At 26.7% G+C, this 17,624-nt stretch overlaps 1 protein-coding gene across 7 annotated transcripts in view; it reads left to right on the top strand.

The window, feature by feature from the left end:
• Positions 1-17,624, top strand: part of LOC136985402 (zinc finger protein rotund-like) — a 219,201-nt gene that overhangs the window by 150,127 nt on the left and 51,450 nt on the right. For 6 of the 7 annotated variants that reach the window (XM_067282675.1, XM_067282672.1, XM_067282678.1 and 3 more), the window contains 3 exons: positions 1,961-2,183; positions 9,324-9,508; positions 9,818-9,949. In XM_067282675.1, coding sequence (XP_067138776.1) covers positions 1,961-2,183; positions 9,324-9,508; positions 9,818-9,949 — 540 coding nt within the window. The remainder of the gene's footprint in view (positions 1-1,960; positions 2,184-9,323; positions 9,509-9,817; positions 9,950-17,624) is intronic. The other variant, XM_067282677.1, reaches the window with a different exon arrangement.

Raw genomic sequence — 17,624 nt, 5'->3', positions numbered from 1 at the left:
GCAGGCTCTCGTCGGATCTAGACTTTTGGAACCATCTGGACGTAGTCGTGGCATAAATAAAGTATTTATGGCCCATCTGTAATATATATCCACCCTAAATAAAATAAAATTATCAGCTGCCCTGTCTTGTTTTTAGATGTAGTTGATAGTAAATTTTTTTTAAGGAAAATACAGTACCTCAGTTTACGCTTCTACATAAAATGATAGGCCTACTTATTAAGCTTAGATGATGGAATATAAGAATATTAAAGTTCTGTTTATACCATTTTTTTTTATAAGTTCGGTGTGATTTAATACTTGATTGATGCGCGACATTTAGAGTTTATTTGCGTATATTCGTAATTAAAAGAATTAAAATTTAAGCTCTAAAACATGCGAATGTTTTATATATCAAAATCAATTTAGCGTTTACATAGAAAGTATACGTATATAATATGTTCTTATATTTATATAATATAGGAAAATTATATTGCTTCTGTACAGTAATGTATCAGTGTCTATATTAATCAGTCAATCAATTCATCCTTTGTGTAAGATGTGCACACAAAAGGAACGTAACAAAGCATTACCTTACTATAGGCCACTCTATCTACAGTAATAAGCAGGCAGATTGGCCTATAATTAGAAAATATTACTTTGTTGATGCATTTTTTAAGCACTGAAAAATTACAATGCTTAATAACACGATATGTTTTATGTATAACCATAGTATTAACCTTAAAACTGGATTGAAATTATATAAACTCGTATCTTTAGACAGACAACACGGAAGAACGAAGCAAGAAAATGTATTTTTTATTGCCCACGATAAAAGAATGCCTTCAATTAATCATAAACTAGTGTATATACATATATATATATATAAAGCCGAGAACGATTGGTTAGAACGAACAAAGCCATGAATTATTCTCTCTCACGAGAAGTATATTTCACTAAGTGAATACATCATATAATTTCTAACGATCTATCATGCGGTTTTCATGCTTTATTATTTAATCTCGTTTGCTATATACATAATTCAAACCTTTATTTTTCGTGTCAGCTATATATATTTATACTTAAATAACATCACTTCTTCGTTACAAACCGCGTTCAAACTATTAATATATCAACCGTACGTACTTAAAATCACTTAAAACTTTCCATAATTATTATTAGTAAGAAGGTATATTTTAAAATAATACACTCCTTTTTTTTCCCCTCGTGTGTTGGCGGAGCACCCCTACAACACACACAGTACAGAGATTATAGCGTTACTCTGCTTGATGAAAATCTGATTAAAAGAAGTTAGCGATAAGCATTCTTGGGGAAGTTTTATTTTTCAAAATACCTTTACTTCTTTTCAGCAAATTAAAGCCCAAGGGTCCTTCTTCAGAACCTGCACAATGAGTGCGTTGAAAATGCTGTCTTTCAAGATCCTTCTTTTATAATCTCGTCATTATTTAGTTTGATGTGTCTCCTTTTACATTCTTGTTAAATGAAACTTCTGGCCAATATATAGATTAGTCTGTACTTAATAGATTAAAAATAAGTTTGCGTTTTCGATCGATAGGCGTTTCCATAATTTTAGACTTTTTAAAGGTTGTTTTTGGTATTTAAAGAGATGTTTTCCGCGCTACAAAAAAATTATCAAAAAAAATGCATTTTATAGTCTATCAACTTTTATTGCTCGCCTCCAGATGGCATTACTCGATTTTCTAAAAAAAGCACTTTTTGAGATGGAACGACCGCGTGTAGACTTTCTAAAAAATGAAACATGTTACTCCGCTTCAATTTTTTTTACGTTTGTGTATCTATATATAAGCACCGATATGTTTTTTTCCTTTTTTCTTTTTTTAAAATGTTTTCCTCTAGAATAATTTGCCTAATGAACGATCGTGTTACGCTTTGGTTTACACACAAGTGTCGATTGCAAGAATATGGTCACCCTTCAAGAACCGTTTCGTTTTTCTCTTTGCAGATATTTATGCACAAGTCGGCAATGCAACACCATTCTCGGGAGATCCATCGTGGAGAGATCAAACCTCACCAATGCCAACAATGTCTGAAATCCTTCTCTTCCAATCATCAACTGACCCAGCACATTCGAATTCACACGGGAGAAAAACCGTACAAATGTTCGTATTGCGACCGACGTTTTAAACAGTTGTCTCACGTACAACAGCACACGCGATTGCACACAGGTAATATTATCCTGAATCTTAATTACTTTACTTTTCGCTGTTGTAATTTAAGTTCTGTTCGCGTTATTTCGGGGTAAAACTCGTCTCAGCCTACGATTATAATCGGAAATTAAAGCATAATTGGCGCGTAATCGACAACCGAATCCTTTGATAAATTAAAATAAAATTGCCGAAATTTAACGGAATTTCGTGAAAAATGCTTTAAACAATGAATTAAAATCTTAATTTTTTATGTAAGTTATATTTTATACGGTTTTTTATCGGTCGATTTTCGGGTAAAAGTGTAGAAAATGCGTATCGGAAACTAATATTTTGCGGTTTTTTAAATGTTTTTCTTTAAGTATTTGAGTTTTTAATCGTTTCATATAACATCAGACATTAAAAAAGTGGAAATAAAATTTTTTTAATCTAAAAATCGAGTTAAAGTCTAATAAAAATGTCTTTAAAACTTCAATTATAATAGAGTTGTATTGGTTTAAGTGGCTATAAATTCGATCTTTTTTCTTCCTTCAAATTTTCGTAAATCTGAATCGAATTAACGTTTTAAATTATTTCTTAAACGTTAAAATATTTAGTAAATAGGGAATTTTACTTTATACCAACGTGCCAATTTTTTTAAAAAAGGATTTAGATAATCGTACTCGAACAGTTAAAAACAAAGAGTCACTTTAACTGGAAATAAATAAGCAGGAAACGTTACATTTTCAAACTTTTCGAAGAAAAATCCCTATAAAATCCCTATAATTGTTTTAAGAATATGTTTGGAATTTGCTTTAGGTATTGTGGCAAAATGAAATATTCGAAATTCCTTATCAAACTCTTTAATTTTCTTTTTTCGAAATTTTGTAAAGTAAATTAATTATTTTGAATCGTTTATTCTTGCAGAACTTTCTTTACCCGTTATTTTAAATATTTACTGTGTTTGCCATTTATAGATGAATAAGAATAAAAGAATAAAGAGCGGAAGGGGGACGAAGAAAAGTAATCTTTACTCGTTTTGATGTAAAGTGAATCCTAAATATAGTAAATTTCGTTAGTTGGTAACCAGATGTTTAATGATCAATGACATTTTTTCTGATTTCATCGAATCAACCCCAGTGCTTCTTTTTTCCTCCTCTTTCTTTCTCTCTATACACCTCACTAATAGTGAATTGTGTATATAAAAATAATCAACCATTCAAAAATTAGCTTGTATTTTATAAAATGATATTTTTATCCATATTTTTTTAAACACAGAAACTGGAAATTTGTACTTTAGTCACAGCACAAATCGTATCAGTGTGTAAATCTTCGGTTCTTTTACAAATTTAAACAGTTTGGAGTGTGTCAATATATTTATTTATGATAAATAATTAAAAAACTCGATCGTCTTCGAGTGCATCTTCAATATTTTATGAAGCGCAACGATTATTTTGAAATTCATCACGCGTAACAAGGAGAATATAAGTATTTTTTTAAATTTTTTTCTTAAATCATACTGCATTGTTAATAGCTTAAAGTGTTTTTTTAAAGACGAGAGCATATTTCAAATGGTACATTTTATAATAATAATAATTTTTGCGTGAGTATATTATTTATAAATAGAAGAAAATGATGTAAAAATTCGTCTTCAGCATATTCAATTAGGGACATGCACTGTAACAATGCAGAATATGCGCTAGGAAAGCAGGTGTGAGTTTAGATATAAAGCAAAGTTCGCGTGGATGCAGCTGTCTGCGTTTTGTTTTTCCTGCTCTGTACTAGGAGGAAAAAAGAGCAGCTAAATATATTAACACGCAGTATGCTTAACGGAAAAGCAACGGGCCTAATAACCATACCTTCTTCACTCCCCGTTTAAGAGTTATGGCAATTTTTATTTTAGGAAACGATTCCGCTTACGTTAACGCAGAAAAAAGAATTACAGTTGCCAACTTAATAAATTAATAACAATCTCGTCCACTGGATCGGTTACCTAATTACGATTTATTCTTTACTTCTCGACTCGAAACAACAAGTTTTGACTTTTCAAATGAAGTAAAAGAGAGAAGAAGAAGGGAGGGAAGAACGAGGAGGGGAGAAAAAAAAAGCAACCCGAGTCGACACTCTGTCCGTGTTAGTCGAAGACTAAAATGGAGTCATCAAAAGATAATGATAAATTTTGACATGTACTGTTCTGCACATTAGGTTAGTCTTTTGTCATTTGCTTTCGTGTTCTACCGATGTAGAGGATTGGACTTGATCACTTGCCTGATGGTTTTTAAAGTCGCTCGCTAAAATGTCAAACATGAATTTGCAAAAAGGCAATTTTTCACGTTTCGAGCTAATTTCTGCTCGTAGACGTAATTTAATTCTGTATGCCGTTTTGATTTTTCATTGATTAATTTGTCGATTTTAGTAGCAATTTAATAATTTACTATCGTTGTCATAAATGCCAGTGGCTCCTTATTACTAGATAACGATGATGCCGACTATTTTCGACTACTTCGTTAGGTGTTTTTAGGGGGTAAAAAGAAAAACGCAAAGGATTTTGAGAAGAATAGATTCCGTAGTGTGCCAACTTGTCATTTTACTCGTTTGTACCGCAAAAATTAAGAAAAAAAAGAAAAATACAGAAAACGTCTATTACAGAAATTGTGAATTAAACGCAAATTTAATTGTTTCGACTTCTCTTACTACATTATATTAAACTTTTTCTTTTTTTCTCCTTCTTTTTTTGAAATTTATAAGTCACCGAATTGTGGAAGAGATAAGATGTATTCGGTAATTCAATTGAAAATTTACTACTTGCATCTCGTGTTGGATGTACAGATTAAAACCATTTGAATGTTTAGCATAATTCCATGGCTTACTTTTGTGTTTTAATGAAAACCGTTAAGTCAAAAAAAGATAAAATAAAATAAAATAAAAATAAAATAAAATTACTTTTTCTAATTACAAATCATTAAGAGCTAGATAACTCTTAGTAATTAATTGCCTATCTAGTTGAATATAAATAGGTTTTTATCGCAATTACTCTGCAGACAATAGGACAGAGAAGCGAGTTAAAATTGACTTGGCTCTAGGTAAATACTATACTGATTACTATTTAAATTAATTTATTTTTGAAATTTATAATTATTATTATGTCATTTCCCGTATATAAGACGAGAAGAGCTCCATTATACTAAGGTTTAGTAATAGGAAAATGTTTCGCGCGAGTCAACATAAGCATTACTGCAACTTTTTTCCCCCTTCTTTGCTCTCACGTTTTTGAACTTTCTGGTTATTCTAGAATTAATTTGCGGATAGATCTAATAATTTTATGCTTTTATATCGACTTATCGTATCAAAAATCAGACTATTTTTTGTTAATTATATTCTCTGTAGCCGTCGTGGTGGCCTAGTATTATGCTCACTAACTTAATTCTTTGAAAAATCTATAGATATCCATTTTCAAGGAAGATAAAAAAAATCAAGGATAAAAGAAAGCTTGCTTATTCAAAAATTTCGTTACACTTTTTTTTTTGTTATTGATTGATCTTATCAGGATTATTATAATGACAGATATGCCGAACGAGTCGAAACAGTAGCGATATGCATGGAATTTTTTCGGTACAACTTGAATTAAAGAACACCAAAACCTGAAAATTAGCATAGGTTACAGAAATGTCGCTTTTATAATTTATTTTGCATAGCTTTATTTAAACAAGTATACGAGGCATATATTTAATCAAAGCAAGCGAATGACAGACATCCAACTTGACTACTCACATAATAATGAAATCTCTGTGCTGGAGGACTTTTTGTTTCCTCAAATCTCTTATAAAATTTTAATCCATGTAAATATAATTTGTACTTGGTACACTTCGTCTGCCAAATACAAAAGGAGAAATATAGGATAAGCTATAAAAATAATAAAAAGTACTACAGGAATAACGTTAAAAAAATCTAAATCCCCTGACTTTCTTGGAATAAAGTCAAAGATTTTTTTTTTTTGGTAAATTTTACGAAGCGTTAACTCAAAAAAATTTATTAAATCATCAATCAGCTGTTGCTAGTTATTTAAATAGGTGTAAGTTAAATTTTTGTTACGGTAAAAAATTTGTGTTTAGTGTATTTTAGAATGAAAATACTGCGTTAAAGTTTAGTTTTGATTTTTATTTTGAAAAAAGGGAACACAATGTCTACCTGTTTTATATATAAAACGGAATTTGTTAATTTTGAAGAGCATCTTTCTTATTTTAGTTTCAGCTCTTTTGCTAATTTACCGGATTTGAGACTAATTTATAAAGTTACTGTAAATTAGTACAAGGTTCTTATAAGTTACTTTCAGGTGCTATAAATTAAAATAAGATGTTATTAATTAGTTTCGAGTCCTATAAATTAGGTTCAGGCTCAAGTAAAATATGCAATAAATTCACTTGAAAAACAAAATTTATCTTGGACAAGGATTTCTTCGCATATGAAGTAGAATATTAGAAGAATTTGTTCTACTGAATTATTTTATGTTACGATAATTAAAAGTATTTATTTTTCATATAAGCGAAGTATATTAAATGGACAAAAAAGCTAAAAAGTAAACTTTTGAGGTTCTTTATGCTCAAGAGTTAGAAAGATGATTCAAACTTTATGACAAATTTGTTAATTACGGTAACAAACCGTATTTTGAGACCATTATACATTCGCGTAAAGTATTTAAATAGTTTTTCATATGTATTATATATAATAAGATAAATAGTTTTGATTAACTGATATTGCCATCTGCTTCATTCTCACCTATTTTTCGTAAGCGTCATCATGAAAGGAAACATTGAAAAGACAAACCAAATTTCGCTTCTATCCCTTGGCAATGATTACTTTTTGTTTGCAAATCCCAAAGACTTAAATTATGTGTACTCTGCTGTGTGCTTATTATCAGATTTATCATAATAATAACCTTCTGACTTGATTGATCAAGTCATTGCTGCATTTTAAATAAAATGTTTATTTTTCTAGGGTATTTTTTAAAATACAAAATCCAGCAATAACGCTATAAAACTTTAATTAAAAACAACGTTTCATTTTGTTTTTATTGTGTATTTTAATAAATTGCGCGATAAACGTGTATAACAAAAAGAAGAAAGAAAAAACTTTAACAAAACCGAACAAAATGGCGGAAATGTCGATTTCTCTTGCACGTGTTCTCGCGTCGCCATCTAGCGACGACAAAATGAACTTTTCTAACGGAATTTCGACTCGTATTTTATTTCTCGAGCGCTGTCGAAATTTAATTCGAATTCGCGTCTCCTTTTGAGTGTTAACGCCGATTTACGTAGTTTACTGGAGTGAAGAGAGAGTGACGAGCGTTTTTATTAGCGAATGACCACTCTCGGACTTTACAGGAGTGTAATCTATCAGATGTATCACGTAGGTGTGATCCAATCAAAAGTGGTGAACTGATGTGACAGCGAATCACGGTGACTGTCGAGAATCTAGGTCGTACATCACCCAGTAGTGACAGCTATTTGACGCGCTATGATGGATGCTTCTTGCATACATTAAGGCAGGACAAAGTCGCCCACAGACATTGCGTCAGGTGGTCTTTATGTAGACGTCATGCCACTGGATAATGGATGATGGTCCAAACCCTGTGGGGTCATCGCTGATCTGTTTCCTTGCCGAAACTTTCCCCCGTGAGGTTGACTGTTATACTTTTTTTTCTCCGTGGAGAACCTCTGACCTCGTTCCACTTTCCCCTCTGCTTATGTCTTCTGCAGAAAAACTGTCTGGGGAACTTGGGATGGGGTGACTGACCGTGCACTTCCGTGCTGCTTCTGACTTACTAAGCCCTCATATGAGCTGTTTACATTACTTTATTATCCATCATAAGATGCTAAAGTGCATTTGTCATTCGGATATTGAAATGGTTGTTTTTAAATGTTTGTGGTATTTAATTTTATTCTTAGAAGAGTGGGGTAAAAAACTTCTTTTTTTTTGTTAGTGTGTGAAGTTATATGATCTTGTTTAAGAATATATATATATATAATTTTTCTGATGATCATTTAAACTGAATGAAGAGAGGAGTTTTTTTATTAGGATAGTTTATAATTCTGTTAAAGAATCATCTTTGAAAATGTTCTTAAGAAAAATTTATTCTATTTCAGCACACATTTTGTATGTATTTATATCTATTAAAACTAAATATTGTATTAAAAAATTGCAGTTTTTTTTATCTTTAGCAACGTTTACTTTGATGAGTAAGAAAATGTTTTAATTTATTTTTATAAAATATGAAATCGAGCGGTACGGCTTTATTGGTTGCTGAGTGTAAAACATAAAAACAATTTTTTTTTTGACTGGAGCTTTATGTAAAAGAAAGTGAGATATTGGAAAGAAAGTAATGGTCTTCTGGAGTAGCAGTAATAAAATAGGGCCTGGGCACTTTAATTCCACTTTTAATTACTTGTGATTCAGTCCACGGTAATTACAAGCTGTGAGACTGACGGTATGCAAATCTCCATTACCTACTAATTAGTTTCATCAGGTTGTCGCCTTCCAGCATGTCTACCTAAAGCTGTTGCATATGTATAACCTGGTAGGCTTTCATTTTCACTGTTCCTTGTAGCGTATAACGTACAGCTAACAGAACACTTTGTAACAACTTAAGGAAACAGTTTCTAGAATCCACACGGTGTCGGCATATTTGAACAAGAGATGAAAAAACTGTATACACACGAGGCTTTGGTCCTTTAATGTTTGAGTACAAACTTTAGAAACAACGTCGCTTACTTTTCTCGACTGAACCTTGTGAATTTATTATCCGTAGTCCATTTGTTGGATATTAGTCGAGAGAAACAATATTTAATGATATTTTTCTTGTAATATTTACAATTTTAAAAGTAACCAAACTTTTTAATTTCAAAAAGTTATTTTTAACGAACTTTTAAATTATTTTGTAGTATTATATTTGAGAGATTGTAAATTATATTTATTTGCTAATTGATACTTTCAAATTAATTTGTGTAGAATCATTTGTTATATATCTAAAATTTGAATAAATTAGACAATGTAAATATATTCTTTGTTAGTATATATATATAAAGATAAGTGCAGATTCTAATGACAGTTAAATGCTTTTAAAATTTATATTTTGAAACTTACTCATATGTAGTTTTTGTTTATTAATTTTAATTAATGTTTCAGGTGAACGACCTTACAAATGTCACTTAGCAAACTGTGGAAGAGCATTTATTCAATTGTCAAATTTACAACAGCATCTGAGGAACCATGACAATCAAATGGAGCGTGCCAAGAATCGTCCATACCTTTGTAACATATGTGGCAAAGGGTTTGCTTCAGAAAGTAGTTTAAGAACACATCGGTCTAAAGTAAGCTTTTAAATTTAAACTGTTCCTTCGATCGATTCACGTCAAAACAATGCGTAAATCAAAGCAAAATCAAAAGTTTCTTAAGTATAATTTTTTTGTTTTTTTTTTTAAATAAGTAACGTTTATATCTATTTTTAAAATACTGTACTATTGTAAAAAAATACCACTAATTTTGGTTGTAAATAAAAAAAATTGATAAATTAACTAATAATAAATTTGCATAATGTTAAATTAGGTAAATTCAAAAAAACAAATATTGAAACGCTAATTTATTATTGAGAATTATGACACTGTAAATATACTTAATAGGCCTGTAGCCAGGGATGGGGCCAAATGGGTCAGAACCCTCTAAAATTTTCCGTGACCCCTCCAAATGTAGAATCCGAAGCAAGGCGAAATTCAGCGGAAGGCAAGAGTGCAGGATTTAACAACACTTCCGAGGTATATAATAAAGAAAAATTTCTACCTATACTACGCCATTCTTTAGTCTTCCCATCACTTAAATCATTAAAAAAAATAATTTCAAATCTTAAGATAATCCAATGCACATAATAAACACTCATTTATTAGTATATGCATAATTTATGTTGTCATTTTTTTTCCCTAGTTTTTAATTATTATTGATTAATTTTGAATCTAGATGTACTTTATTTAGAATTACCAAACCTTTGTTTTTAATTTAGTTATAAGTATTAATTTTATGCATAACAAAATTATTTAAAGCTAATTGGCATTTAAGAATTAAGATTTAAATAATTAACGATAATTGCTTTTTATATCTAAATGTAATGACTGTAATAAGCATTTTATAGAATTTATTTATTTATTTATTTTTTTGTCGATGTTTTACAGACTTTTTTACTGCATTATAAGTATTTATATTGTAAAGTATGACAATATTAAAATGCGTGTCGGTATTTATATGTTTTATTTTTTTTTTCATTGCGTAGTTTGAAATTTGAGACGACTGATTTTGTCGCCTTCTCGCTTTTCTCTGAATCTCTCTCTTAACCAATCAATAACACAATCTGATTTATAACTCAACAAAATAAGTAATGTCTTGTCCTTCCTTTTAAATGTCATTCCGCTCTTTTATTACGAGAACCCCATTTTTTGTTACCAGACCTTCTTCTGATCTTTTCTAACATAGTACCATTTGCACCAAAGTTAAATTTTAAGAAAAATGTTTAATTTTATTGTTATCATTATTTAAAATTGTTTCTGTTTTTTTGATATAATATATTCAAGTTTTTAATTATTTGCAACAGTACAGTATGATTATTTGAGGGGAAAAAATAATTATTGACATTAAAGTAATATCCAAGAATTCATTATAAAATTATGCATAGACAAATAGGAAATAAGTAAAAAAATAAATGACGACAATTACATTCTTATTCTTCATTTAATTAATGATAATATTCCATTGGAATAATGTAAATAAATAATTAAAACTATTACTTTACTGCTTGATACAGTAACTAAGTGAATAAATAATGTATTAAGTTTTGTCTATGCAAAATATTTGATTAACTTTTTACTAATTACAAAGAATGTATTGTAATTTTAATTAGAATAGAATTTTGTATATATTTTATTAAATTTCTCATTCAACTTTAATCATATATTATATTACAGTGTCATAATTCATGATGATGCTCATACATATTGAACACTAAATTATTATTGCTAACACATTCTGAAACAATATATTGACTAAATAAAACAAATATTATGATAAAATTATCTTTAAAATCTTCTAATTGCCACATTTTTTAAAATATTTTCTCAAATAGATAGGAAAATAAAAGATGAAGAATATATATATATTTTTTAATGTAAATAATGCAGAAAATTAAATTGAACAGTAAATAAAATATATACATTTATAATTTATTAAATAATTTATTTTTTGCAATTATTCTCATTTATTTCTGAAGTCAGTCATATAATGCTTATTAGAATAGGTTATTGTAGAAAGTTAAAAGAAGATAGGTTTTATGTAAGCAAAACTCAATTCAAATTAAATAAAATCAATATTTAACTATTTTGAAATGCTTACATTGAGATGAATATAAACTGTTTTTATATCAAATGTTAAATTCCTAACAAAATAAGTTGGTATATTCTTAGTGGCACAGTACATGCAGTTTACTTTGCTAGGATGAATTTAAATATAGAATAACTTAATGAAGGATAATTTTATTGAAAAAATTCATCATTTATTGATTAAAAAAAGTCTTTGATGATATTTAAGTTTCATTAGTTTTGAGATTTTTTGAGAACTTTGTCCAAAAAACAAAGTAGGAAATTGTTTAATACAATTTCATCACATTCCATTCTTTGAACCAGTGAAATAACAACAAACAACAAAAACACAATTCAAATAAAGAAATTAATTTTCTATTTGTTTTGTAATTGTAAACTTGTCCGAACTTTTAAATGCAGAATACCAATTTAAAAATTTAAACAATAGAGTTAAATTTTTCTCATAATATCATTAAATTGCAAATTGCTCAAATTAATAGAAAAAAGAAAATATATTCTTAAAAAAGAATTGTTTTTCTTCTCAACAATTTTAATACAAAACTTTAGCTATAAAAGTGTTAAATAACTTCATAAAAAAGGGGAAAAAAATATATTTCTTTGAAGTTTTAATGATAATTTTAGTGTGTGGCTTCCTTTATCCTGCAAGTATTGCTTTTTCTGTTTGGTTGATTAAAAGCTGCATTTATAGTTAAATTAAATTTCTGTTATGAATATTCAGTAGAGAAGTAGATGGTAATTTGATACTACTAGTAATGAAAATGAATTACTTTCCTCTCTTAAAAGATATAACAACTTAAGATATATTTTTCTCCTTATATGCTAATGAGGCATTAACTTATCTACTATTTTGAATTTAATTTTTAATATTTTACTAATTATATTTCAATCTTCCCTTTCTTTAACTTTTTTCCTCAATTTTCTATGTAAAATTTCTATTTTTTAAAAGTATTTAAAGTTTTATGAATATAATTTTATAATTAAGTTTTCGTAAATATTTTTTACCTTTTTTTATCTATTTATTACAGTTTGATGTATAGATAATATAAAAAGTAACTACAAAATTGTTGGAATTAGAAGAGGTAGACATTTTTCATCAATCTAGTCTACAGTTATCTGATTCTAATGCAGATAACCATCATTTGATAAATTATTGCATAAAAATATATTTTAATTAAATATAATTAGTAATTAAGTAAAATTTTTATGATGAATTATTAAGAATGCATGCTTCTCTTTTATGTTAGAACAATTATTTCACATGTCTGTAGAAGAGAATTTATTTTATATCGAGAAAATAAGATATTTTATTATAATAGTAAAATATTAAAATAAATTGTACATACATAATCAAATATTTTTATCTATATATATAGTAAGATTAATTGATGTAAAGTCAACATTATCAATTTCTCAAACTAATATTACAAATTTTCAATTTCAACATGTTTTATAACAATTTAAATAAACAATAAGAATTGACTTTATAAAAGATTTCAATACAAAAAAAATATATAATTTACATATTCTAAGATCTGCCAATTAGTGTTTTTTATCATTAGAATCTTTTCATAAAATGAATAATGATAGGAAAGAAACACTTGATATTTATTTTATAATAACATTAGTATTACTTAGACATATTTCATCAACTTTTCACCTTCATAAAATAACAAAATCATTCAACTTATTTTGAAGGAATCAGTTATTTCAATTACCAATAACAGAAAATAAATATCACTATTAACTCTAACAAAAATTATATTGATGTGATGAATCATCTTCAGGCATTACACATGCTGATAAATGTTTTCAAAGCTTTTTATTCTTTCCCATCAGATCATATATGTGAATTTTTGCCATTCTGTTATAATTTTCAAATACAAAATGAAACATAGTTTAGAATAAACTACTACATAATCTAATTTTTGATTAATAACTGACATTGTTCATTTGATGATTTTATTACAGTATCTTACAGCAAAATTAATTTTTAAGAGGCTAAAAAATATCCTTTATTAATTTTTAAGGTGTTTTTATTTTCATATGAATTTTGTTGTTGGTATTATTAATAAACATTATTCTTATTTTTAATATATGCATATGTATATAATGAAGAGCTTACACATTGTGCTTTGATAAAAATAAAATAAATCTTTAATATTAGAATTGTAAGTTGTATAAAAACACAATTTAGAAGTAAAGCAAGCACTTACTCTTTTATTAATGGCTTCTTCAATAAAAAAGGCAAATTATTTTTATTTTATGATATAAAAAAAGCAAAAGTTATCATTTTAAGTCATACATAAATTATATTTTTGGTTTAATGAATTTATCTGTGCTTTTCATTTATTTTTATATATCTATGTTACTCTAATTTTGTATATTTCTGATTATTTACATTTATTATTTACTTTTAACTCAACTTAAAGTTTATTATTTGTTAAAAGGTAATTTTTAGTATTAATAGTAAATTATCTGTTTTTATTTAAGATTAAATTTACATATAATTTACTTCATGCATTTATATAGTTTAGCATTAAAATTAATATAAATAAACAAACATTCTGCTGTTTTTTGTTTTTTAATATAGATTTTCATTGTCATAGCTTTATCTTAGATTTGTATTCAATATTAATTTGCAGTAAATAAATAAATTGCAATGAGTCAAATATTTTTAACATTAATGATTTGAATACCAAAATTAATTAATTTTTAAGTGTACTACAGTAGAGAGTCGTTAATCCGAACCCCGGTTATCCGAATCACTGGGTTATCTGAATGATTTTCAGTCAGACTGTGTCGTGCTGAATCGAACATTTTTGATACTAGATTTACTTCTAAAGTATAATTTTCATGTTTTTACACTTTTCAATATATTTATTTTGTTTGTACAAAATAAAGAAATAATTTTTAACGATACAATAGCCTCGATTATTATTATAAAAATTTTGGCTAGGCTTAAAATCGACGAAAATTCAACACGAAGTGACATGCAATGGAGAAAAATTTGAACATCGGACAGGTTAATATATTTTTTTTTGCATATAATCAGTTATCTGAACAAATCACTAATCCGAACAACCCCAGTTCCCAATTGATTCAGATTAACGACTCTCTACTGTATTTCAGTTGACTAGATGTTGAGTTTATGCACTAAATAAATACAATAATCCATAAATAGTAGTAAAATGTGTGTATATATATATATATATTTATTTATTTATTTTATTTAAATTTTTGTCAAATGAAAAAAATATCACAGTATAAAGAATTTAGATCTATACAATATCTTTTTTTAAAAAAATGCTTCCACTAATCAGTGTGAGTCTTATAATTCTTTTCCATTGTATGTGGTCATCCCAAGCACCATCTTAAGATAAATAAGTCATATTTTGGGTACTAATTATTAACTAATTATTAACTCATAGTTTTATTTTTATTAATAAAATTTTAGTGCTTAAGTTTATAAGTATATTTGAGGTATTTTAGAACTCAAAAATTAAAAATTTGTTTAATTATACCAGCAAAAGTTATAATTATGCTTAGAATTTGATACTATAATGAATTATATAATAGATTTTTGAATAAATAAACAATTTCAGACATTAAAAGATGCTCTTTTGAGGAAAAATTATCATAAATTTATTTTCAGCTTGCAGTTTGACACAGTAAAATATAGAGATCACAGAGAGATATTTGAATTGTAAGCTGAGAATATTTTAAATGTTTTTTAATAAAAATTATGAGCTTCTAAATATCTGAATTTGTTTGTTTATTAGAAGAAACAATATAGAATTATTATTGAAGATTTCTAAATTTAATTAAATTAATTTTAATTTGTGTTTAGAAAAACTTTATTCATTCATTTAACTAATCATTAATGACTTGTTTTTTCATGAATTATATACAGTCTACATTCTATTATATTTGGTTGAATATATATATATATAAGGGTTATGAGTAATTGGGATAACTCTAATTGTAATGTAATAAGTAATAAGTTGATGAATGAGGATTTACAAAAACATATAATCAAGAACAGATTATTCAAGCAATTATATGGATTAAATTATAATGTAAAATACTTTTCTAGTGGATGAGATATACACATTTCAATTCTGACTTGAGATACTTTTTGAAAACTTTACATAGTTAATATTAATTAATTAAGTTCAATATCCAATAAAACAACCTTTTTTACATTCCAGCACTATTTTTAATTATGTAAAAACGTTTTCAACTGCTTTAAGCAGCCATCTTCAGTTAACCAATAATAACTACTCTTCTATAAGTTTGAAATTACTGTATAATTTTTCAAAAAAATTGTACAGTAATTTCAAATTTCTTAACAATAGAAAAATTATAATTAATGAGTGTTTTTGATATTTAGAAGTATTTGAGATATTGTGAATTATATTACTGTAGTTGGTAAGTTACTAAAGAATATACATTACTGTAGTCATGAAATTTTTTAAAATCAATAAAATGTATGTATAGAGCTGATTGTAATAAATTACTGTACTGTAGTCACCTTCTTATTTCCACATATCAGAGAAAAATCCCACTAACTCAGATTTTTGTAAACTGAGAATTTTCACCACATATTAGTCTGAGTATTTACATTATTGCAACAAAAATTAAAGTACAGTATATAAGTATTTGCTATTTGTCTTGTTCTAGAACCAATAAAAACTACTGAATCTAGTTTTTTGATCTAGTTAATTATAAATAAATATATATATATATATTTACATATTATTAACAATTTATTATCTATTAGCATTTAATTTTTAATAAATTACATTATGTAATGTAATATTTTTCATTTTTTAATATTTCTTTACTTTTTTCATTTCAACAATGAACAACAAAATTCACAATTTGAACTCTCCAGTCATTTTTAACAAAATTATTGGTTTTTTTCCACTCTAGATTTCTGTTTTATGAAACATTTAAATAGTTTTAAATTTTAAGAAAAAATTTAAGATTAATTATTTATCTATGAATTATACATATTAAATAATTATTCTAATATATACATATATAAGTTTGCGAGACAATTAAATATATATATATATATTACCTAATATATATATATATATATTAGGTAATACTTTCCATGAATTCTGTGTTAATTTAAGAATTCACTGTTTTTTATTCAGTATCACTATTGAACAATTGAATTGTATAGTATATAAAGTTATTTCAATATAGGCTACATTCTAGCATACATTGGTGTACTCCAGCCCAATTGTATCATTAATAATCATCATCAAACTTCCTGTGATGGTTTGATTTAATATTGTGGAAGAGATAGCAGACAACTTAAAATTATATTTTCCTCTGTTTAAAATATAATTTTTGAGACTGCAATTATTTTTTTTCTCTAATGTGAGATGTTTTTTTAATGACAGAATTCTTAGCAACTTTATTTCAGTTTACATTTTAACTTTAGTTACTTCAGTTTGAACTTTAAAAAAGGGGTTCTACATTAATAATTACTACAGAAAACAAGATAAAACTTACTGAAATAACAAAAATTCAAGCTCTCCAGTTTCCTGTATATGTCTTACAAAGTCCAATATTAATTAATTTATAAAATCCTAGTTTCATGGAACTACAAATACATAACCATTATATGAAATGTTTGCATAAGAATAGTTTTTTCTATATTAAAATTACGCCAACAGTTATAATATATACCAAACTTTAATCAAATTAATGTTTAATTTATTTGAATGAATAAATAAATAAATAGAAATAAACTTTAAAAATCATTTTAATGAATTTAAAACAAAACCACATCTCTGAGATGTTTCATAAATATTTCTCTTTGAAACTAATTGTTAAATTTAACGTAACCTAAGAACTCAAAAATACTAGTTTAAAATTTTTTAAAAAATCCAAATTTATTTTTTAATTTTTTTTTTAGAACAGCAAAATTTTATTTTGCAGAACCATTTGTTGGTAAATGAATTTTGAGAGAAACCATATGTAAAAAAATTTATAAATATTCTTGACACAATGATGTTTTCAATTAAATTTCTAGTAATTAAATTTGAGGAAT

Source organism: Centruroides vittatus, unplaced genomic scaffold, assembly GCF_030686945.1.
Source record: "Centruroides vittatus isolate TY-2023 unplaced genomic scaffold, ASM3068694v2 contig_964, whole genome shotgun sequence".
Classification (NCBI taxonomy): Eukaryota; Metazoa; Arthropoda; class Arachnida; order Scorpiones; family Buthidae; genus Centruroides; species Centruroides vittatus.
The sequence above is the reverse complement of the archived record's forward strand: the minus strand, read 5'-3'. Positions and strand labels throughout refer to the sequence as shown.